This window comes from Orycteropus afer, unplaced genomic scaffold (genome assembly GCF_000298275.1).
Source record: "Orycteropus afer afer isolate SDZICR_OR568_19922 unplaced genomic scaffold, OryAfe1.0 scaffold00136, whole genome shotgun sequence".
In the NCBI taxonomy this organism is placed as follows: domain Eukaryota; kingdom Metazoa; phylum Chordata; class Mammalia; order Tubulidentata; family Orycteropodidae; genus Orycteropus; species Orycteropus afer.
In genome coordinates, this window is record NW_006921723.1 from 7,082,613 (window position 1) to 7,106,991 (window position 24,379).

A 24,379-nucleotide genomic window follows, 5' to 3' on the forward strand; every position below is an offset into this window, starting at 1 on the left:
CTGCCTTATCTGTCTCCTCCCACAGTCACCCCTACACACACCCTCCCCACTGGATATGGAGCCCCCTGCTAGAAGCCAAGTGTCAAGGAGGGAGGGGAGGAGAGAGGAGGGGAGAGGAGGCTGCTCCGTACTAAGGGGGTAGGTGGCCTCCACAGAGCCTCAGGCCAGGAGTAGAAAAGGAGTATAAAGAGGGGTGGGTTAGAGGAAGGCCAGTGTCAGGGGGGTAAGTCAAGTGCCCCACACTGGTGCCCTGGGACAGCCACCCCTCCAGAGGCCCTTCCCAGCCCTTCCCCAGGAGCAGCAACCACAGCAGGGTCTGCTTTACTGACCACGCAGCCACGACCCTGCCCTGAATCTCCCAAAGGTTGCTGCTGGGGCCCCCTGACCCCACAGGGCCAAGCCCTGTTTTTCTGATGAAGCTGAGGTCCAGCAGTGCCTGCTTCAGAGAGAGCAGGCAAAAGGGACTAATCCCACCAGGCCTCATTAAAGTTCCGGAGAAGAGGTGAAGTGTGACCGCCAAGCCCCTCTGTCCCACAGGGACCCCAACCTCACTGCCGTGACCAGTTCTAAATTGCAAGAAGCCTGGTCCAGCCTTGGAGCTGGGGCATCATGGGGTGATGTCGGGCAGGGCACACACCCAGCATGGCCCCAAGCAGCCACCCTCCCTGCCGTCCAAGCACCTGGCCCAACCACACCCAGCAGCAAATGCTTCTTGTTAAATGATCAGAGTTGCCTGGGCAGCATCCTGCGTGGCTGGCTGCATCTCAGAACCGTGCAGAAGACACACCAGCTCCCCCAAGATCCTACTGCTCGGCCATCACAGAGCAGCGAGTGGGCGGGGGTCTCCTTACAAACTGCCCCAGGCCCCCCAGACTTCCCAACCACCGGCTGGGCAGACAGGAAGCGACAGCATCACATCCCCCCTCTGCCCGCCTTCAGTGTCCACCTGGGAAGAAGCCCCTAACAGCTCCCACAGAAGCCACTTCAAAGCAGCGGAAGCGGCTGCAAGTATCCCGTTTCACCCAGAGAGCCGGCTTGTGTTCTGGCGCCAAAGAGGCCTTTAAACTCCTGTTCAATGAAGACACTTGGAAAGAGCAGGAACCCAAGGGAAGCAGGGCGCATGCCTCCCGCCTCTCAAAGGAAGAGCTTTTCCTACATCCGCACACTTTTCTCAACTGGAATTCTGCCACCCATCCCCACTCAGGGACCCTTTCCCATAGGACAACTCAGGCACCATGGTCTGGTTCTCAGCATGATTCTCACACCTGGTGTGGGGCTCACACCCTGCAGGCAGGACCCTGGGATGGCCCATCCTCAACTCCAAAGACAATGACAGCCTCCGGCAAGGTGGGCAGCATTGTGTGGGGACCCCATGATGCTGCTCTTCTAGCTGCTCAGGGTCCCTGCAAGGCACTGTCCTGCTCTGGGCCTGGTGTCCATCTAAAGGACTGTGTGGGGCCCAGGCATCCATGAAGGAAGTGGGACCTTCAGGGCAGCCCTTCTCCCAAGAGCCTCAGAGCCTGCAAAGAGGGGGTGGGGGAGGGGGGGGAAGGCATGAACCCCCTAACACACTGCATGCCTAGGATGATGCCCAGGCAGTCAGCTCCTCTATGTTCCCAGCCCTTCTGTGTCCCTTGGCCTCTCTGCATCCCCATGACCACTGCATCCCCCAGACCTATTGCATCTTCCTGCCCTGTTGCTTCCTCCAGGCCTGCCACCCACATTCTTGCCACGGCCAGGGCCTTGGTGTGTCCCCAGCTGGATACCCCAATGGCACCCCACTCACCATACTGACAGCGGGGACCCTGGAAGCCTTGGGGACAGACGCAAGGCAGGGTAGAGCCTGGCTGGCAGTGGCCACCATTGAAGCAGACTCCAGAGTTGCAGACGGCTGTAAAAGAAAGTGGGGACAGGTGAGGAGGGGCAGAGCAGAGGCCTCCCAAACCACCCCGCCCAGGGAGCAACAAGTGAGGCCACGTGCTTGACACAAAGCCCCTGGGGGGCCTAGTGAAGTTTCCCCATTCAGCTCCTGCTCTGCCCTGAGGTGGGGGTCCCCTGCCAGGCCAGCAGGCCCAGCCAGGATCCAAGTCCAGGACTCTCGGGTGCCGTGGTCAGGAGGACCACCCAGGGCCCACACAGAGAGACACCTGGCCTTCCTAGTGCTTCTTCCTCTTCATAATTGCATGCCAATGTTTGCCAGCTGCTGCCCAGGCTTCCAGGGCCCCCATCCCCTCAGGCCACCCCTGCAGACATCCCTTTAACTGCTCATCCACATCCCAAACTCTGGCCCCACACCCTCCTCCTTCCAGCAAACCCCTGTAGCAGCATAAGGATGTGTCCAAAACAGGACGGGGGTGGCAGCCATGGGTCTAGCAGGCCACAAGGAACCCAGGGGAATGGGTGGAGGCCCCTGCAACCCTCTTCTGCCTGGGGCCCACTTAACAGGGAACATCAGTGCCCAGGCACAGAGGGCCCAAAACCTCTGACATGGGCAAGTTTACAGAGAAAGAAAACCAGTGTTTACTTTTCACCATGACAGCTAGCCCAAACTGCAAAGGCAGGCCACCCCTCCAGGCAGGGAGCAGGTGCCTGGCCAGAGCCTGGCCAGACTCCTCACCTGGGGCCCAATGCCCCTGCCCTGTCACAATTTGGAGTCCAGGCCATTGGAGGGGAAGTGTCAATTTACCCGTTTCCACCCCTCCTCGGAGTCAATGACACCTCCCTCCATCCCGTCCCCCACTCAGGTGTCCTGTCCTGATGCCTGTCTTCACAGTCCTCACATGTCCCTCTTCTTCATCCCACCCTCCGTCCCCTGCCTGACCAGGAAGCATCTGCCTAATCTGTAACAGAGAGGAAAGGAAAATGAGCTCCTACAGAGTCTCACCAAAAGGGCAAGTACTGTGGGTTCTCACTTCTATGAAATAAGTAAAGATACCTCTAGTGGTGTAGTGTTTAAGGCATTTGGCTGCTGACCAAAAGGTTGGTGGTTCAAACCCAACAGCCACTCTGCAGAAGAAAGATAAGGCAGTCTGCTTCTGTAAAGATTTACAGCCTTGGAACCCCAATGGGGGTTTGCTATGAGTCAGAATCAACTGATGACAGTGAGTTTGGTTTTTTGGTATAGAAACCAAAGATTATCAGTGGTTACCAAGGGTGGGAGGGAGGGAAAAGGGGGAGTTTTTTCTTAGGGTGCATTGAGTTTATGTTAATGGTAGTAGAATAATTTGAAAAAGGATAGCAAGAATGAGTATACAACATCAGGAATGTAACCAATGTCATTGAATTACACATGTGGAAATCATTGAATTGGTTCACCAGACACACAAAACAAGTCATACCAAGACCCTGCTCCCCTCTCCTCTCTGGACCTCTGTAGCACCCCTGGCTGTCCCAGCTAAAAACACCTCCTCAAAGACCAGTAGATTGCACCCCCCCTTTCTGGAGAGGAGGGTGACAGACATAGTCAAATCTACTGCACAACTGTGTACACATGCACATGCTTGCATGTGTACATACATGCATACATGAAGACACATGCATACACAGGCAAATGCACACATGGCACATGCATACACATTCACACACAAGTGCACATGCACACACATGCACACCAGGACACAGGACTGGAAGTAGCCACTGCTCTCTCTTTCTACATCCAGCATGGAAGCGAGTAACTGACCACCTCCCTGGGCCAGACATCTTTGCTTTTTAAAATTTAAAGTAGTCTTTGGTAGCAGATTTGCTCAGTGCAAAATATTATTTGATTTCTTGACTGCTGTTTCCATGAGCATTTTTTGTTGATCCAAGTAAAATGAAGTCCTAAAATCCTAAATGTAAGACCGAAGAAGAACTAACACAACTGAATTGTGGTGTTGGTGAAGAATACTGACTATACCATGAACTGCCAGAAGGAACCAATCAGTCTTGGAGGAGTACAGCCAGACTGCCCCTTAGAAGCGAAGATGGCAAGTTTTCATGTTATCAGGCGGGACCAATCACTGGAGAACATCATGCTTGGTAAAGTAGAGAGTCAGCGAAAAAGAGGAAGACCTTCAATGAGATGACTGACACAATGGTTCCAACAACAGGCTCAAACATAGCAACAACTGTGAGGCTGTTGCAGGACTGGGGAGCATTTCACTGTTATACACAGGGTTGCTATGTGTCGGAGGCCACCTAACAGCACCTAACAACTGGGCCACATATGGCTTCAAGCATGTCATCAGGGCAAACCACAGAGCAGCCCATCCACGACTGCTTCAGGACGAGACGATCATCCCTTCTAAGCACATGGCAAATCCTCCTTCCCCATCTCTGTAAATGGAACCACCACCCACCTATTGGCTCAGGTCAGACAACTGGGAGCCATCTTCGTGCATAATACTGCTCAATCCATACCCATAGCCAACCCATGGCTCACCTAATCAGTCTTGCCACCCACGTGTCTTGAACATACCCATTTCTCTCCATCTCCACTACCACCAGCCAAAGCCACCATCACCTCTTGTCCCTGTACACCCTTCCTCTCCCCTCCCCCTCCTGCTCACCCAAATTCCATCCTCTACCCCAACGTCTTTGTGATCTTTTAAAACAATCACGTCACCCCTGGATGAAAGCCCCCAACAGCTGCCTTGACTTAGAACAAAGCTCAACTCTGTGGGCTCCATGGCCTTGCCTCTGAGGCCCTGCCGGGAGATCAGCTTCGTTCCCCATGCCCCACTCTCTCGCCTTCCCCTCTCAAGGCCCAGCACTCAAGGCGCTTTGAGCTTTCTCTACTTGGAGGTCCTGGGTGAGCAAGCTGTTCCTGCCACCCACCAATGCCTGGACAACCTGTCCTACCCTAAACGCCTCTTCCCCAAGGAGCCTTGCTCAGACCCTGGTGCTTGTGGTCCTCGCACTTCCGCACTGTCGTGCCCTCAATCGTAATCAAGTACTTAATTAGGTGATGGCTATCTCCCAGCCTAGGAGTGGTGTAAACAGTTTGTGCACTCAGCTACTAACTGAAAGGTTGGCAGTTCAAATCCACCCAGAGCCACCTCAGAAGAAAGGCCTGGTGATCTATTGCCCCCCCCCCCCAAAAAAAAAAAAAAAAAGACATTGAAAATCCTGTGGAGCACAGTTGTACTGACATCATGAGTCAGAATGGACACAACAGCAACCGGTTTGTCTGTTTTGGGTTTTTTTAAATCTCCCAACCCAAGCTATGGGCTACCTGCAAGTCTGTCCTAGTCATCATTATATTCTTCAGCACCAACACTTTAGAGAAGCTCAATAGACTCTGTTGAATGATTGAATGAATAAACAAATGAACAAACAAGTAACCAGCTGGACAAAGCTGGATGTGAGAGGGGTTATTTGTAGATAAGCTGTAGGGGAAAGGACAGGAGTTCCGTTTTCAAGACAGGTGGCAGCACATGGCATCACATTCATAGAAATGGGGAAAACAAAGTTCAAAACAAAGTTGCACAAGCCTACCCTCCAAACCAACAAAAAAGTGTACCAGGTGGCCCAGCGGATGCTGGAAAGACAGGATGCCAGAGAGGGAGGCCTCAGGCCACGCCTGCTGGGAGTGGACACCTGGGGTAGGCCAGGCATCAGTGAAAACCAACAGGGTATGGGTGGCCACCACAACCTGCCTTCCATGACTCTCTCCCAGAGGATGGGGCAGTAAGAGTGGCAGTGAGTGACACCCACCTCCAGCAGCATGCCCACTCTCCCCCACTGTCACTGAAAACAGCAAACAATGGCATTGTCTCCCACCATCCCTCTTAGTGGATGGCACAGAGAGGCACGGGTTGTCCCCACTGTAAGGACAAGTACCCAACCAAGAACCACCCAGCACTTGAGGAAAGCCAGCACATGCAAGAGACAAAACATTCAGAAAAATGAAGAACTTACCCCTGAAAAAATAGAGTTCATGAGCATCAGAGTGTGGCTTTAGAAGAGGATGCTTGAAAGCCTCTGTGAGAAAAAGGGGGGCCATCACAGAAATGAGAGGTGACAGAAACAAGACCAGGTGGGAAATGTGGGAGTAAAATCTACTCAAACTCAATATCTGGCTGTCAAATGAAATAATGGATGAATGTCTCACAAAACCAAATTTGGGATTTATAAGTAAATTTGTTTTACATACAACCTTAGCTAGTTTAAAGAAAGGGAGTGGGGGGAACACTACCACCAGCTTGCACTGCCCCCAGGATCGAGGCCAATGCCTGAGCAAGGCACAGCTTTGGAGCTCAATGTCAAGTTCCAGTTCTAAAATGTATCAGCAGATAAATCTTTAACCTTTATGAGTCTCAGTTTCTTGCTCCGAAAGATGGTAAAATTTGGGCTAAGCTCCATTACAGATGGTTTCCATATAGCAATGCAGTATTTTCAATAACCTGCATACTGTCAAGTTGAACTCCATTTAGCTCCAAAAGCTGAGGTACACACTCACCCCCACTCCACAGCAGCACCACCTGGCCTCCTCCTGTGAGATTCAAATTGTCCCAGTTTTTCCCAGGACAGGCCTTTGCTGTAGTGAAGTCCAGCAGGTCAGCCCTGTGTTCCTGGAACAAAAGCCTGGGCGGGTCCTTAGGTAGTCCAATCCCAAGGATGCTCCTGGACAGGCCTGGGTGCAGGACAGCAGATCTGGGGAGCGCAGCAAACCTATGCACCACCTGTAACATCATAACACCACTTTCTCTCTTGGTAAAAGATGAGAAATCCCACTTCAGGAAGTGGGAGGTGGGAGGCAGGAGCCGATGCCAGGATGAAAATAACTAGAGAAACCTCTCTGCCAACTCAGGACTACAAGTTCAGACCCAGGCCAGTCTCCCTGGAACTGCCAATTGACAGGAGCCAGCACCCATTCTCCTCCTGTCTTCTGAATGGCCATCTGGAGGAATTATGGGGTCCGTTCCAGGCAGGACAGGTGTGACCCAAAGTGACACCCATCCCACAGCTGTGCATGCCATGTGCTGAGGTCACCAAGTCTTCACAATCCACATGGTAAAGAAATAGTAGACCTTCTAGAAGCCAACTGTGTCCGTGAGCACTCACCCATGTCCCCAGGGCCTCCTCAAAGCCTCCCAAAGTCCTCCAGCAGCCCAGACCTGCATCTTATTCCCCTGTGTCCCAAGGAGGATTCCCAGAGGAGCCCCAGAAGAGCCCTGGAGGAGCCCCAGAGGCTCCAAAATGTTGGAGAAGCCTGAATATGTGACCCACTTTCTCCCCTCTACTTAGAGATGGTTCAGGTGCGGGGGCTTCTGGCTTCCCATGTACTCCTTCTCAGTCCACTCTGGAAGGGGTCTCCTCCACAGGAATGGGCCAGGAGCAGGACAGCCCCTATCCCAAAGAAGCCCCTCCCCCTGGCTGCCCAATCTGTATTCCCAGGGAGCTGGGGTGCTATGGCCATATGCCAATCCAGCCCAGCCCAACTCTGAACCCCAGAACCTTCTGGATGGAGTCTGGGAAGGGCTTGTCCTGGAAGCAGTACTCATCCTCATCTCAGGTCCTCACAGGTAACAAGGGTCAGCATTGCCCTGAGGCCAGGCAGGGAAGTGAGGACAGAGGAAACTCCTTGCACAATCTGGCTAGGGTCCCCATGCAGGCATCCTGCTGGCAGGAAGCCTGCCTGTGCCAACACTGAAAAACCCAAGGGGTCTCAGTGGTCCAGGGTCCCTGTTCACAGTGAGGCAGGGCTGGGCTGCATTCCCCCTAGCTTCAAATCAATTCAGATGTGGCCAACGCAGTGAAATGGGAACAGAAAGGATGTGTAAAATGTGGTATACCAGAACAACAACCAGAACGGAAAAAAATTACAGGTTGAAGTCCTGGAATGGGAGATATGGAAGAGGATAGTGAGTCCTCTCAGGAGCCTGATGCAGAAGACTGGATTACTGCCAGGACTGCAGAGAGCAACACACAAAGGAGCACAGTCAACTGCTATCTTTGAGCGGGGCAGTGACGTTTCCGACTCTGCCTGTCAAGAGATTTGGTTGCTATGCACTGTGTTCACTGCCCTTGTTTTCTAAGAGGAAGATTAAGTTCCTAGCAGTTCACTGAACTATAATTTTTCCCATTCCAGCTATTGTTGTGATATACCCACATTTTACATTCAGGTCCATTCCAGTTCCCTTTGGTCATAACTGAACCAGGCAGAATAGGTTTGAAGCCTTGGTTCCCCCACCAACGTCTGGTTGCAGGAGCCAGTGGTCCCAGGCAGGGAGCTTTGTCGGCAGCTCTGGGAGACAGCAAAGTGTTCCTAGCTTCTCTGTGATGCTCCCATGTCAGGTGTCAGCTCCAATGGACCTGGGCTGATGGCCAGAGTCAAAGAGGTCTCCTCAGAGGGTGGGATGGGTCCATGTCATGAGTCAGTAGGGGAGTGTCTGAAGCATGGTGGGCCCAGAGCACGGCCACCCAGCCTCAGGCTACCAGGCATCTCAGCCTGCAGGAACACTGTCTTGGGTCTAGGCAACCTGAGTTTACACCCCAGGAGATACCCTAGCAGTACAAACCTACCAGCCTCAGGCCCTCAATCCTGCAAGTAATGATGAAACAAGTTATGGTGGCACAGTGCCTAAGGCATTTGACTGCCAACCAGAAGGCTGGCAGTTCAAACCCACCAGCCATTCCTTGGAAGGAAGATGGGACAATCTACTTCCGTAGAAATACCACGTCAGAAACCCAAGGAGGGGTCACTATGAGTAGAATCGACTCAAAAGCAGTGAGTTTAGCTTTTTTTGTTGTTGTTGTTTTGCCTGCAGCCAGGGGGACTGGGCAGTCAAAGTGTTCTTAGGGGCTTGTGCCACACAGTGGAGGTGCCAGGGAAACTTTTAGAAGTTTCCATGCACCCCTCGTCCAGCAGCTCTGAGAGGCCAGCACCAAACAGTCAGGGCCTCACTGTACAACCCAGGCACAGGGTGATATCTTGGCTGGCCTCCCAGCTCAACAAAATGGAAAAGGACAACTGACCACCATGCAATGAAGGGGGATGGGGTTCACGCAGCACTAGGCCCGTGAACATCCAGAGGAACAAGGGAGACAGTGAGGATGACAGTGAGGGATCCTTCACGGGGTCCCTGAGCATGCAGCTGGGAAACCAGCCCTTATTTCAGTTTTTATCAGCAGGGAGGGTGGCAGCACTGTTTCCTAAGCCACGTCTGAGCCGCTGATAAGGGCTGCATGAGAACGGATGGGACTGAGAGTCTCAGGGGTCACCCACATAGCCAGTCAGAAGTCAAGGAGAGTCAGCTCCCCTGGACGTCCTAGGGCTGGGGCTCAGCCGATGTCCCACCACCAACTTCCTCTCCTACGAGAGACTCACTGTGTGTGAGGAGGGGTCATTCCAACTGGCCCCATGCTGGGTGTGGAGGCTCCAGGCCCCAGTCCCTGTGCCAGAGTCAGCACCTTCCATACAGGTGGGCCTCAAGGAGAGAGGTGGGTGGGCAGGCCTTCCTTGGCCCAGGGCCAAGCCTGGAGACACACAGGCCCACTGAGTCAGGGAGCTGGGCCCTGAGAAGTGAGAGGACCAGGGGCTAGGTGCCCTGGTGATGACGGGAGAACCCACCACCCTCCAGCCCTCACATCTGGCTGCTGAACTCTTGGAATCCAGGCAGGTCAGGGCACCGCGGCCCTGCCTTTCCCTCCTTCTTTGCCTCACCACGCCCAGCTCCCACAGCATCCACACAGAACCCTCCAGAGGCAGCTGGCCTGGATGGTGCCCTGTCTGTCTGGGCTCCAGGCCAGCAGCATCCTGGTCTCACTGCCTGAGCTGAGCTCCTCACTGCACTGTGGTGACCAGGGATGGCTCAGTGTCCCCAGCACTGCACCCCCAGAGTCAGCCCGGGGCCGGGAACCAAATCAATGGTCAGTGAGTTCTGTATTAATGAATGATATTCCCTCCATGCCTTTCTGCTCAGTAACCAACTAAATCCCCCAAGCTGGGTCTGAGACAGCAACAATGTGGACGCCATGTACGTCGGTCTCAGTCCCTGAAAGCTGGGGGATGACAGGCAGCCTGCAAGGCCAGCACCCTCAGCCTCAAACACCCTGCCTGGACCAGAGGTCCTGTGAGCTCTGAGGCAACAGGGACTCCAGCTCCAACTGCGTCCATGCAGCCTGAATCTCCTGGAAGCCAGGATAGGGGTAGGTGTCCTAGAGGAGAAAAGAGGAGGCAACAGACTTGGCAGGGGGAGGGTAGACGGACTGCATCCATGAGTGTGAGCATGTGTGCATGTGAGTTTGCATGTGAGTGTGTGCACATGTGAGTACTCACACATATGAATGTGCATGTGAGTGTATACATGTGTGTAGTATGCTGGTACACATGTGAGTGTGTTAGTGCATATGAAAGTGTATGCATGCACATGTGAGTGAGAGAAAGACTCTGAGCTCAGGGGGAGGGGAGGAGTGAACCAGTGAGTGTAAGCTCTGGCACAGATGAGCGTGTGAGAGTTCTGTGTGTGACCCCATGGTCAGGAGGGCCTGGTGTGAGGGGGCAGTGAGAAGAGTGGAGGTCACAGCAGTACACCATACCCCCTCAACAACCACTTGGGCCTCTGTGGCAGTGTATGGTGTCTGAGGGAGGAACGGAGGCTGGGATGCACGCCCTGCGAGTTCCCACGCTGCCCCTCCAGGAAGGAAAAGGACAAGCAAGCACAGAGACAGGAAGCAGAGGGAGACCCCCACGGTCACTGCAACCCTTTCCTGCAGCTGACACCCTGCTCCCCAACAGGCCCAGAGCACAGGGAGACACAGGAAGTAGCGGTCAGGACTGGGCAGCCAAGTGGGGCCCTGTGCATCCCAGGGGACGAGGAAAGCTGCAGTGTCCCTGTCTGCCTGTTCATCAAATGGTGGACACAGAGCCCCAGCCCCAGGCCCCAGGCCCTGGGATGCCCCAGCTTTGAACACAAAGACAACGTGCACTGGCACACAGACACAGGCCAAGTCAGCAGCCCAGTGCCTGCCCCCTCTGCCCACCCCACCTGTAGGCAGGGGACATAGCCATCAAAAGCCCTCCCAGGCCACAGGGTTTTCTAAGGAGGATATCTGGCCTCCCCCAAGACAGCTCCACACACCTCTGACCCGTGCACCCTTCCTTATACACCCTTCTTCAAGCAGTACCTCCCATCAGGCTCCCTGCCCCCAGGCCCACTCCTGACTTCACCAGGCCACCAACATCTGGTCGGAGAGGTCTTCCTGGATCCATTCAAGCCCACAACCCCATCCCCCACCCCCACTGTGTCATTGTTCTTTGAAGCACTTGTCACCAGTTGACATGTAATTATCTTCTTCCTTCCTTCCTCTCCCGAGTGTCTCCTGCCCTGGACCCTGAGCTCCATGCAATGGGCAGGGCCCGTTTCCTTTCTCCATGTACTCCCAGCTCGCATGGCTCCCAAACCACCAGCCCCATGGATATTTAAGGGTGAGTCGCCATGACAGCATTTTTTACAACCACTGTAGGAACACTGCTCAACTGCTCAGTGGTGACCCTTTTCTCTTCTTTCTTTCTGTCTTAAGATGCCCATGGACCCCATTGGTTTAGAAACCACTAATACTCCATCCCAGGAATCCAGGGTGCACATTAGCATGTAAAGGCTCTGAGAAGTCTCGCAGAAATAAAGCTCAACTCTGCTCCACGCAGACAGTCCCATGCTTCCTGGACCACAGAATCCTTTCCAAGCACACACTTCACACCTGGAGCATCTCAGGCTGCTCCCGACAGCAACACACACCCTGCCTCTCCATCTGCAGCCTCCTTGGACACTGACCGACCATGCCAGCCAGACACCCAGCCCCTCCAGGAGGAGATATGGAGCCGCAGACAGGCCTCCCAGCGCCTCACCCCTGTGCACATTCTTCTCAGGGACTGGGGCTGCATGCAGGCCAGGCACCTCACTTAGCCACTCTGAATTAGGGGTTCCCCCTTTGATGAGGGGGAGCCCAAGGCAGATGGTTCAGCCAGGACCCAGGGCAAGTACAGCAGAAACATCAGGAAAGTCTAGGTAAAACTTTTCACCCCAACTAGGTAAGGGGTTCAGAGAGCCACCCTGAGCAGAAAGGACAAGGTCTGAGCCAGCTGCTGCCAGGGTGTGCTGTTGGCAGAACCACGGGGGCTCCAGGAGCCTGGTCATCAGCCACACTGCCTGGCCCAGCACATTTTCTTCCTAGTCCCTTCCCAGGCACAATGCTGTTGGGTGGAGCTTGGAGAAAATCGCAGTCTGATTAGAAGCTTCCGGCCATTCTCTGTCATAGGCATTAAACATCTCTGCGTTACCACACAAATACTGGCCACCCTCAGACCTTGACATTGTCCACCACACAGCCACGTTTCCAGGTCACATCGGAGCTCAGGAATGTCACAAAGGCGGATGGGAGGGGATGGGGGCCACTAGTCTGACACCTCACTGGTTGAGGCCTTAGCCAACTTATGTGATGGCGAGGAGTCCCCAAGCACCATCACTACCACCACCACCACTAATTCAACCCAAAGCAATCGTGGCTGAGCATACCTTGTCCCCACCACCAAGCACTGCTAGGAGTCCCTGGGTGGTTCAACAGGTAATATACTTAGCTGCTAACAGAAAGGCCCCCAGAGGGGCCTGGGAAGAAAGGCCTGGTGGTCTACTTACAAGCAGCCACTGAAAATCATACGGAGTATGGTTCTACTCTGAAACACATGAGGTCGAGTTACCATGAGTCGGAGTCAACTCTGCAGCAACTGGTTTAGCACTGCTTGAGCACTTACTGTGTACTGGCACTACACTAAGGCTCCACATGGAAGTACTCATTTAATTCTCAGTTTGAGACACTCATTGCCACATCCATGTCACAAGAGTGTGAGCCCAAGACCTCAAGCATTACCTTACCAAGGACAAGCAGCTGATAGTGGCTGGAAGGAATTTAAACCCAGGACAACCACCACATTGTCCTCTCTTAGCTGCTTGGCTCAGTGTAGATATCAGCCCCACCAGGGGACACTTGCCCTACAGGCTCCTGGTGCCCCATGTCAATGCCCCACAGGCAAGTCCCTAGGCAGAGCTACAGGGGCCCAATGGCTCACAGCAGGAAGGACAAAGGTCGTTGGAGGCTCCACCTCCTAACTGGAGAGCCTCGAGGAATGGGGAGGTCCAAACCCCAGCCCAGCCTGCCATCTTCCCCTGGTCACCCCTAAGGACCACCAGCTCAGCCTTTCCCTGCCTGGCTCACTCTGCTCCAACCACCTCAGGACTCCCAGCCAGCTCCCAGGCCACTCCCCTGTCCTTAAAGCCCCACCTGGATGGCCTCACCTGCCCATTCTCACCCTGGACCTGGAAGGCTCATCCTCAGAGGTCTTCCAGAGCCCCAGGTCAGCCCTATACTCCCCACCACCGCCTGGTCAGTCACATGACAAGCATTAGTGGTGTCCTCCCACCCAAGACTGTGAGTTCCTGTGAGCAGGAATGGCCCTTGCCCAGTCCTTACCCAATCCCTAACACCCACAGCAGTCACCACTCGGCAGCAGCTGAACAAAAACAAATGAATCGGTGAATGAATGAGTGAGTGAATGAGTGGATGACAGATGAGTGGATGGACAAACAGATGGGTGGATGGACAGATGGGTGGATAGACAGAAGGGTGAAAAGATGGGTGGATGAGCATATGAACACATGGTCACTGTGGAACCGAGGCCCCCCTCTGGGCCTGTGGAACCCACTCTCACCCCACATATGCCCACACCCACTCCCTTCTCACACTGTGACCTAGAAAGTAGAAGCAAACAAGTGAGCTTCCGGAGAAGCCAGATCACAGGGCTTTTTTGGACTCATTCAGAACAAATGTAAAACTCATAAATAAGTAACTCCCAAGCTAAAAATGAACTTTTCTAAACAAACAACTAGAAAAACAGAGCTTCCAGTTCAGGATGTATGTGCGGTCCTATATGAAGTTCAGGAGACATGTGGGAGCCCCACCTCAAATGTGATGTGCAAATGGGGGTCCCACCTCAAGTTTGGTCCTGCCTCAAGTTTGGAGTGCACAAGGCGTTTCTCACTGTGTTTCACAGAGAGTGGGACAACCTGAGTCCCAGGGCCTCGACCCCATCCACCATGTTCCCATCACCCCTAGCTGCCCCAAGCCCAGCTCCTCCACCTCTGCAGGCCAAGGCTGCCTAGGATGTTCCAGTGGGAGACCCTGTCGCTTGTCCCATCGGGTGGCCTCCTCCTACTGAGATGTTCTAGTGGCTGGCTCTGCCCCATCCTGGGGCTGGTTTAGGCTCTTCTCACATGGCAAGCCCCTGGGAGGCCTCCCCCCAAGCCCCAGCTCAGGTGGGCAGTGGGAACACTGTCATGCACAGGGCTCAATACCGGCAAATTCTGCCCCCATACCACCCCGACCCCTCCCTGAGCCCCAAGTGAGTGCACATACCCTCCTCCAGCCCCAAGGGTCAGCCCCCAAGCTCCACAGGATTGTGCACTCACTGTCCCTTCTCCAGCATCAAAGGTCACTGTCTCCAACCAGTGACCTCCTGGACTGCAGGCCATCACCTCTGCCCCACCTCCCCAAGCCCCTCAAAGCTATTATTGTTCTGTCCAATTATTAGATTCCCTTTTGAGAGGCCCGAGGGACCGTCACCTAGGAATGGAACCTCAGGGGGAAGACTTCCTCTGTGATGCTGCCCTGCCCATCTGCCACACCTCCTTACCACCAAACACTATTTCTTTATTACCCCAGACAACAGAGCAGGGAGGCATGGATGCACTGGCTGTATAATCAGCAGTGACGAGACAGGTTGCTTCCCACCCTGCCCATGGCTGTCTGTGGGAGAGGCTAGCTGGCCAGGACCCAGTAATTATCCCCTATCCCTGTCACCCATTTGATGGCAGGGTCTGGAGCTTCCTGCTCTCTTTCCCCGTCCTCCTTCCAGAATCACTCGCTTCCTCCGCTGGAAGAAGCTCATCCCTCCTCTTTCTCCTCTTCCCACTGAGTTCACGTAAGGACAGGTGCCACAGCCCTGCCAGCAACCCCACACGCCCATGAGAAGTGGAACGGTGAGGACACAGGCCAGAAACCCAGTGCTCTGGTATGGCTTGGCCAGCTCCAGGGAGCATGACCTCCAGCCCCCCATGGCACAGCCCATCCCTACCTCATGACACAGAAACACCATGTGACCATCTCAGGGTGGCCTGGCCTATGGGACGAGGTCTGTCAACCTCTGGGCTGACTATTCTGACATTGACTCCTCTTACATAGTCAGCCTCATCTGCCAGCCCACCTATCCCTACTCAACCTGCCAACCATCCTTCCCTATTTGCCTGCCAACCTGCCTATCCCCACTCACCTGCCCAGCTTACATGTCCTCTTTCATCTGCTGGCCCACCTGTCTCCACATTCACTCACAGGTTTACCTCTTTCCACACTCACTTGCCAGCCCACCTGTCCCCACATTCACCTCTAAGTCCATCTGTCTCCACATTTACCTACCAACCTGTCCCCACTCCTCTGCCAGAGTACTTGTCCAGCCCACTTGATCCCATTAGCCTACCAGCCCACCTCTCCTCATTCACATCAAGTCTACTTGTCCCTAGCTGCCTGCTAGGCTGAGACACATGGACCCAGTCCTAGCCCCACCTACAATTATGTCACCTCTCTGTGCTTCAGTCTCCTCATCTCCATAGAGGCAGCAGCACCTGCCTGGATCACTGCAGAGACAGGAGCGCATATGGCCCAGTTCCCTGTGTACTGTGTATGGTGGGCAGCACCACCCCTCACTGCTACATTGTACCAAGGACACTTTTTGGGAACATCCCGCAGAAGCAGAGACTAGGGACCAGATGGAACCAACAGCCCAGGCTGCCAGCAACAGGAGATGGAAAGGACAAGAACCATTCTTGTGTCCACAAAGCTCCAAGGGTACCTAGCTTGGCCCCAATCAGCCACAGGGGAGCATAGTACAGCTGGCCCTCCACTTCAGCTGTCTTGACAAGAGTCCCCAAAGCCAGGAAGGGTGCATGGCATGACCAGCAGGAGAGGGGCCCCACACAGTCATATGGCGCCAAACCAGGAGGCACACAACTCCTGACACTGACAAGGTCTGCGCCCAGAGTCTCCCCTGCCAGGCGCTCAGGTAGCCCAGACAGGCACCATGCCACCGAGCCAGTTTGGGGCAACAGTGCAGACTGAGCACCTCCCCATACTGCCCAGCTCTGCCTCCACTCCTGCCAGCACTGGCCCAGACTTCTCACTGCTCTCTCTCTTTCTGATGCCATGTGACAGATTTTGGCAAGCAGAGGTATGGAGTTCCTGGCCCTGGAAGTCCCAGACAGCACAGAAGGCATGGAGTTGCACTTGGCCAGTGCTAGGAAGACATTCCTAATTAGGCACAGACCTCCAAGGCCCAGATTTACAGGATCTGTAGGGAATGCAAGTCAGCCACATGGGCCGGGGGGGGGGGGCACTCACAGGAGAGGCAACCCTTGTCACCAGGCTGCTGGGTCCACCCGGGGCAGCACCTGAGCAGTGTCCGGGCCTCTGTGGTGTACACCTGCCTGTAGGCTGTGTAGTAGAAGGTTCTAGAAAAGAAGGGAAGATGGAGCGTTAGGGTGTGGGGCTGCAAGGCTGACCTCCACCCTGTCCCTGATTCACAGACCAGGCCAGGAAGTGAGGGTAACCAGCTCAGGCCACACAGAAGGAAGGATGATACCACCTGATGGGCCCGATCCAGCCCAACATGGTTGTTCCAGCTCCAAGCTGGGGTCCACACCTGGCTTTCACTGCCAGGCCAGGCTGCAAAGGTTGAGAAGTCAGACCTGTAGTACCCTGGTAACCACCACCCAGCCAAGGAGCCATGAGTGGTTCTGGAATGGCTCAGCGGACCTGAGACGCCCCTGGGTACCCAGTGCGGGGAGCAGTGCTGTGGGAAGGACACTGGGTGGATAGAGAGACTATCCTGGGAGGACAGCAAGAACTTGGGAAACTGGGGGACACCATGACTATCCTGGGGGGTCCTGCCCGCCCCTGAGCAGGCTGCCTTTGGCCAGGCTGAATCCCCATCCCAGGGCCCCTAAGCCCCTGCTTCTCCCTCTAGGCCACATTTGGGCAGGGTCTCTCTCTGGTGCTCAAGGGATGACAGTGGAAAGAGCTGCCACCACCCAGGCCTCCTTGGGGAAACACCCTCACCTCTCATTCTTCCTCCCAAACCACCTCCACCTGGGTCCCAGGAGCTGTGCAGTTCCAGCATTCAAGATGACTGACAGACCAGTACATATGTTGCAGGGGGGAGAGAGGGGGCCGGGATAGAAAACTTCAGGCTCCCCCACTGTGCTCTGTCTGGGGATGGGGACCAGGCCTGGCCAGCAGATGTTGGGTTAAGGGTCCTTGAGCCTTGGGAGCCCAGGAGGCCTGGGTAATGTCTCTAAGGGACAAAAGTCTTCTTGCAGCAAACTGGGCTCCCTTCCAGAAGGTGCGATACAGCCCATAAACACACCAGGAACCAGAGCCACTGGCTTCCCGGAAGTGTGTGTGCGTGCATGCATGCAGACAGCACACCCCCTGAGTGTCTCAGAGATCCCCACTTGGCAGGACATGAAACTGCTCACCTGGGGTACAGCCGGCAGTGTGACAATAGTTGGCAGTGAGAGTGTTTGGGCCCGTCTGCTCAATATTTATCCCCTCCCAGGCCACAGGCCACAGGAGAAGGCCCTCAACAAGATGGACTGACACAGTGGCTACAACGATGGGCTCAGGTATAGCAGGGAGCACGGGGCTGGCCCAGGACCAGGCAGTGCTTTGCTCTGCTATACATAGGGTCGCTATGAGTCAGAGATGACTTGACGGCCCCTAACAACAACAGGCCACAGGGCAGGAGCTATGTGGTCCCAGAGGTGAGCAATGTGCTGCCCCTCCAGCCACCAGGAACACTCCTCCCCCATGCCCCCCAAATTAAAGAGCTTCAAAAGGTGCCGGTCAGCCTGTAGCCCCCCAGCCCCACAAGAGCTGACAATGCTTCCCTCTGAAGCTCACAGCACCCCAGTTGCTGGCAGAGGAGCCAGGGCTGGAGGAGTTGGGTCACCACAGTAGGCCAGAGGGAGGGGCAGGGGCTTAGAAGAGGGGGCAGCATGCTCAGGGGTGGGGCAGGACCCTCCAGGACAGTCACCATGTCCACCTGGGAAGGTCACTTAATTCTCATCCCAGCTGCCACCCAGCATAGTTTTCACTGCTCTGCAGATAGGAAAATTGAGGCCTAGGCAGACTCTGAACCTGGGCCAGGTCATCAACGTGAATGTCTGGATCCAGACCTAAGCCCCAAAATGCTTCCTATAAGCCCCATGCTCCCTTGGCTCTCCCTTGGAGAACATAAGGCGAGGTATCTCATCAGTCTGTCTCAGAAGATTACCCGGCAGTGGGTAATCTTTACAGGGACAAATTGCCAGGCGTGTGCACACATCCCAGTGGCTAGCATAAGCTGGGGTATAGTCGGTTGATGGGGTGTGAAGTGTGCTGCCTCCCACCCACTGGTCCCACCCACTCTGTGCATTTCTCTGACCAACTGGAGACCTCTCCTCAGGCCCCAGGAATTACTAGAGAAAGAAAACACTGGAAGCCAAACAGCTCCAGGGCCTGTGACCGATGGTGAAAATTCTGGAGAACCAGCATCATCACACCCTGGACCGAGCCTACATTTATCCACATCTGGCTGCCATATTGCTCTAGCCAAGAGGTGGTGGCCCTCATGGCTGGCCAGAGCCCACTGAGTAGCTCTCTAGGCAGCCACAAGCCTTGGCAAGTCCCCAGCGGCCTGGCAGACACTGCTGATCCAAAGGTGATGGAGCTAAAGCTGCATCTCCCAGGTTGATGGCCCACGTACTTCCCAGCGGCCTACATTGCTCCATGTTCACGTTTCACTGCTAAAGATGCCCTGCCCCCACTACCCTACAGGGAGAATCACAGCCAAGGCTTCCCATTACCTACACACGGCTGAGACAAGCACCTGCTATGCTCAGAACACACCTGGCCCAAGTCCCAGACCAGGTGTCCTAGACCTGAACCAGATGCAGAGCTGACACAGACTCTGTGGGAGACAAGCCCACAGCCCCTCCTTCCCAGTCACAGCCTCCTCTCTCTTGCTGGTCTCATCATTACCGTCCCCTACACCAGCCTAGGGAGCTCTGGCGGCATAGTGCCTAAGGCATTTGACTGCTAACCAGAAGGCTGGTGGTTCAAACCCACCAGCCTCTCCTCAGAAGGAAGGTTGGGCAATCTACTTCCATAGTGATACTGCCTCAGAAACCCAAGGAGGGGTCGCTATGAGTTGGATCCAACTCGATGGCAGGGCGTGTAGTGTGTACACCAACCTAACTTGCCACGCTACTTCTTCTTCTCTCTGCCTTCAAGCCTCATGTATCTGCCACTGATGCAGGGTAGAGTGAAGATAGCCACTAGCTTCCCAGAGGTGGTGGAGGACTCTTGGAGGAGGCTATATTTGAACTGGGTTTTTAAGGGTGAATAGGAGTTTAATAGACACTCTGTGCGTCACGGCCAGCACTTGGGCTATGGAGTCTAACAGACCAAGGTTCATGGTTCAATCCATCACTCCCCCTGTGTGGCCACAGCCACACTGCCTAAAAACCCTGGGCCACAGAACGGCTTAATGCCCACCATGTAAGGGCCAAGGAAACAAAGCTGAGCACAGGCAACCAGGCTATAGTGGGCCATGGCTCTTTCTGTGAGGGCTAGGCCAGGGGCTCCAGGATAAGGCCAGTGCTGCCCAGGTGGCCTCTGTGGGGCTCAAATGCCAGGTGTGGGGACAACTGAGGCCAGCCCCCCTCCCCGCCCCTCCTGGCAGTTGCTCTGCTCATGAGTGCCTGTTTCTAAGTCCTGCCTTGTGCCAAGCAGCTAGGGAAGGGTGCTCCTAGGTTTAGCATTGTTGGGTACCATCAAATCAATTTTCAACTGATAGCAACCTCATGTGACAGAGTAGAACTACCTTATACGGTCTCCTAGGCTGCCTTGGTGGTACAATGGTGAAGCACTGGGCTACTAACCAAAAGGTCAGCAGTTCAAATCCACCAGCTGCTCCACAGGAGAAAGATGTGACTATCTCCTTCAGTAAGGACTACAGCCTTGGAGACCCAATGGGGCATTTTTACTCTGTCCTATAGGGTGGCTCTGAATCAAAATTGACTCGACAGCAGTGGGTAATCTTTACAGGGACAAATTACCAGGTCTTCCTCTTGAGGAGCAGATTGCCAGCTCTTTCTCCTGTGGAACCACTGGGTGGGTTCAAACCACCAACCTTTTGGTTAGCAGCCAAGCATGTAACCTAGGTTCAGCATGCAGCAGGCTAAAATGGGGCCCCAAAAAGCTATGTTCACAACCCAGTACCTGCGAATGTGACTTTATTTGGAGGAAGCATCTTTGCAAATGTAATGAAATGAAGAGTCTATAATGAGGTCATCCTGTGTTAACTGAGGGGCCCTAAGTCCAACGACTCGTGTCTTTATAAGAAGAGGAAAGGACACACAAGTGAGCAATGTGATGACAGGTCGGAGTGACACAGTCACAAGCCAACCACCAGCAGCTGGGAAAGACAAAGAAGGACCCTCCCCTACAGCCTTCAGAGGAAGCGGCCCTGATGACACCTTTATTTCTGACATCTATCCTCCAGAACTGTGGGAGAATTGACCCGTCTGGTTTTAAGCTCCCAGTACATGGATGGCACTTTGTTACAGCAGGCCCAGGGACCAATATGAGCACTAACAGGCAACACCATCAGCACAGGCAGTATTGTCCACTTCGTGGATGAAAAAATAGAGGCGAGTGGATAGTGCTTAAGGCATTTGACTGCTAACCAAAAAGTTGGCAGATCAAACCCACCAGCTGCTCCATGAAGGAACATAGGGCAATCTACTTCTATAACGATTTACTACCTTGGAAACCCAATGGAGGTCGCTATGAGTCAGAATCGAATCAATAGCAATGGGTTTGTTTTTTTTTTTAGTGGACAACAACCATATGGTTGGGTGAGGCCTGTGATGTGATAAAATCCCCAGGTCCCCCCCCCATGCTAGGCCCTCCCCTATGGCATCATCTCCCAGTGCCCCAAGCCTCCTGCTTAGCCCCCACCTCAGCTAGGGGTAGGCAGGATGGTTCAGCCCCAGGGCCCCAGCTCCTAGGCAGTGAGTGGACTCTGGGTGACAGCAGGCCCCCCACATGGAACCTGGCGGGCCTGGTACATACCTCCTCACGTGGCTGACACACCACCTCTGCGGCCCACAGCCTGGCGTCCACACGGGCACAGTGCGGCTGAAGGCCTGCACACAGGACTGGCGGTGGCCCACCAGGGTCAGCTCCTGCTCAGCACACACGTGGGGCCTGGGACAGAGGGACACACACAGTCAGCATCTGGGTTACCAACAGCCAGCCCAACCTGCCAGCTGCCCTGGGGGAAGCATACAGTGTGGGCCCGAAGCAGGGGTCAGGCATCCACAGCAAGGGGCTCTTCTCTTCCCTGGTGCCCAGCAGGCCCAGAAAGAGAAGAGACAGGGAGTGCAGCACAGTGTCCCCACAGCCACCACTGGGACGGATTGAACTGTGCCCTCCTAGCCTCCAGTCACTGGAATGAGCAGCTCTGGTGGTGTGACAGTTAAGTGCTCAGCTGCTGACTGAAAGGCTGTGAAGATTACAGCCTGCTCCCCATTACCCAGTCCTCAGGGTGCTCTGGGTGTGTCCATGTCCATGCCCCTCCTCGGGGTCAGAAAGGTGAAGAATCGGAACTTCCTCGAATACTTGCTATGTCCTAGACTACTTTACTTGCATCCAGTTACTCTTTAATAAATACTTTAAACAAATCCCCAGATCAATATTAGCATTATTTCAAATAGGTGACTTTGGGTGTCTAACCCAGAAATACCTAACACTGGTCCTGGTGGATATGGCATTTATTCAGATAGTTCTGTTTTGCTGATGGGTAGGTAGCTACAGCAACTGAATTTATTAAAGTTGGACCCTGGCCTACTTTTTAAAGTGTTGAGATAGTTTAAACCTGGCACGAGGTAAGATGCCTCAGGGAAAAACACAACTCCCTAAAGGAAGGAGAAGGGGTCACACATTTCAGGCATTGCATGGGCTCTGGAAACAAAGGAGAACAAAGACATTGAGGAACAAAGTCTTAATTTTTGAGACTTTGAAAATATACACCTCTGTTTGCAGAGATTATTAATGTACAAGGAGCTCTGGTGGCGTAATGCCTAAGGCATTTGACTGCTAACCAGAAGGCCCACCAGCTACTCCTCATTGAACTCCAGTTCAAACCCACTAGCTACTCCTCGGAAGGAAGACCGGGCAATCTATTTCCTTAGAGATACCACTTTGGAAACCCAAGGAGGGGTCGCTATGAGTCTAAACCAACTCAATGGCAGTGAGTTTGATTTTGTTTTTTATTAATATAGAAAATTAATGTCTTATGTACAACTAAACTTGAATAGGAATTTATTCAGTTCTTATATGTAGAGAACCAAGTGAAATTGTTGTTGTTGTTGTTATGTGCCGTCGAGTCGGCCCCGACTCATAGCGACCCCTCCTTGGGTTTCCGAGGCAGTATCACTACGGAAGTAGGATTGCCCAACCTTCCTTCCGAGGAGTGGCTGGTGGGTTTGAACCGCCAGCCTTCTGGTTAGCAGTCAAGTGCTTTAGCCACTATGCTACCAGAGCTCCCAAGTGAAATTAGAAAATGTATTTAACCTGTTTTATGAAAGATACCCAAACCTGTTCAGTTGGAGGGTTTGATCTTGACCCTTTACAACAACAGAAGGCCAACATGGTGAGTGGCTTTCAATGATCATGTCTCAACTGAACTCTGGGAAGGAACAGCTCTAACTCCATTCCTCAAGACAATGCCCTCAACAAGTAACATTCTAAACTGTAGATACAAATGAGGAGCTCTGGAAGCATAGCTATTAAAGCACTGGGCTGCTAACCAAAAGGTCAGCAGTTCAAACCTACTAGGCACTCGACAGGAGAAAAATGAGGCAGAGAAAAATGAGGCAGTCTATTTCCATAAAGATTTACAGCCTTAGAAACCCTACAAGGCTGTTCTAATCAACTTGATGGCAGTGAGCTTTTTGGTTTTAGATACAAATGAAAGAGAGAAAATCTGGATTGAGATAAGAAAAAAAAAAAAAGATTACAGCCTAGAAACTCTAGGGTATGGGGCACTCCTACTCTGTCACATGGAGTCAATATGAGCAGAAATCGACCCCACAGGCCCTAACTACAATCACTAGAAAAGGACATCAGTTTGGTTAAGTAGAGGGTCAGCAAAAATGAGTGAAATCCTCAATGAGATGGATTGCCACAATGGCCGTGACAACGGGCTCCAACATGCCAACCACCTTGAAGATGGCTCAGGACCAGGCAGTGTTTCATTCTGCTACCCATAGGTCGCTATTAGTTGGAGCCAACTTGATGGCAACTAACCACAGCAAATACTTGTGGATTTAATCTAATACAATGTAAGGCACAAACATACACTGAACAAACAAATCCTGGAAGAAGTGCAGCTGAAAAGCTCCTTAGAAGTGAGAGGGGCTGGACTTTGTTTCACCTACTTAGGTCATGTGGTCAGAGAGTCCAGTCCCTGGAGAGGGATCTCATGCTTGGTAAAGTGGAGGGTCAGAGAAAAAGAGGAAGACTCTCAACAAGATGGACTGACACAGTGGCCGCAACGATGGGCTCAAGCACAGTGAAGCCTGTGAAGATGACACAGGACAGGGCAGTGTTTTGTTCTACTGAACGAACTGTCGCTATGAGTCAGAATGGACTCAACAGCACCTAACAACAACAATGTATGGTAATCACCTTCTATAATGTGATCAGTGCAATGTGATCGATCACCTGAGGTCACACCAGTGTAGGGCAGGTCCTAAACCCAACTCCTTCTGAGTTATACAGGGCTAGCCACCATCAAGTCCACTCTGACTCACGGCAATCTCATGTATGACAGAATGAAATGTTGCATGGCCCCACATCACCCTCAAGGTCACCACATGTTTGAGCTCATGGTTGCGGCTATTTCGGAGTTATAAAAAGAGCAGCAGAGACGCAGACACAGGGGAAGAATAATGCCCTCTTGTAAAGGCAGCTGCATCTACAAACCCAAGAACTCCAAAGACAGCCAAACCAAAACCAAACTCACTGCCATTGAATAGATTCCAACTCAGAGTGACCCCTGTTGTGCTTTCAAGGCTATAAAACTTTATGGAAGCAAGAGTTCCGGCAAGATGGCGGACTAGGCAGAAGGATTGCACAGACCCTCTTCAACAAAGGGAAACCAATTAACACAGACACAGAAGATAATCGTGGACCCCTGAGCCTTGAAGGGAAGGATACAGAATTGGACTAAACCCCAATTAGCAGA

The 24,379-nt window shown here is 53.4% G+C and overlaps 1 protein-coding gene across 1 annotated transcript in view; it reads right to left on the bottom strand.

The window, feature by feature from the left end:
• MEGF6 (multiple EGF like domains 6) overlaps positions 1–24,379 on the bottom strand; it is a 140,987-nt gene that overhangs the window by 102,795 nt on the left and 13,813 nt on the right. The window contains exons 2-4 of the mRNA XM_007945523.1: positions 21,202–21,336; positions 16,426–16,535; positions 1,787–1,891 (exon numbers count right to left, since the gene is read on the bottom strand). Of these exons, the coding sequence (XP_007943714.1) occupies positions 1,787–1,891; positions 16,426–16,535; positions 21,202–21,336 (350 nt within the window). The remainder of the gene's footprint in view (positions 1–1,786; positions 1,892–16,425; positions 16,536–21,201; positions 21,337–24,379) is intronic.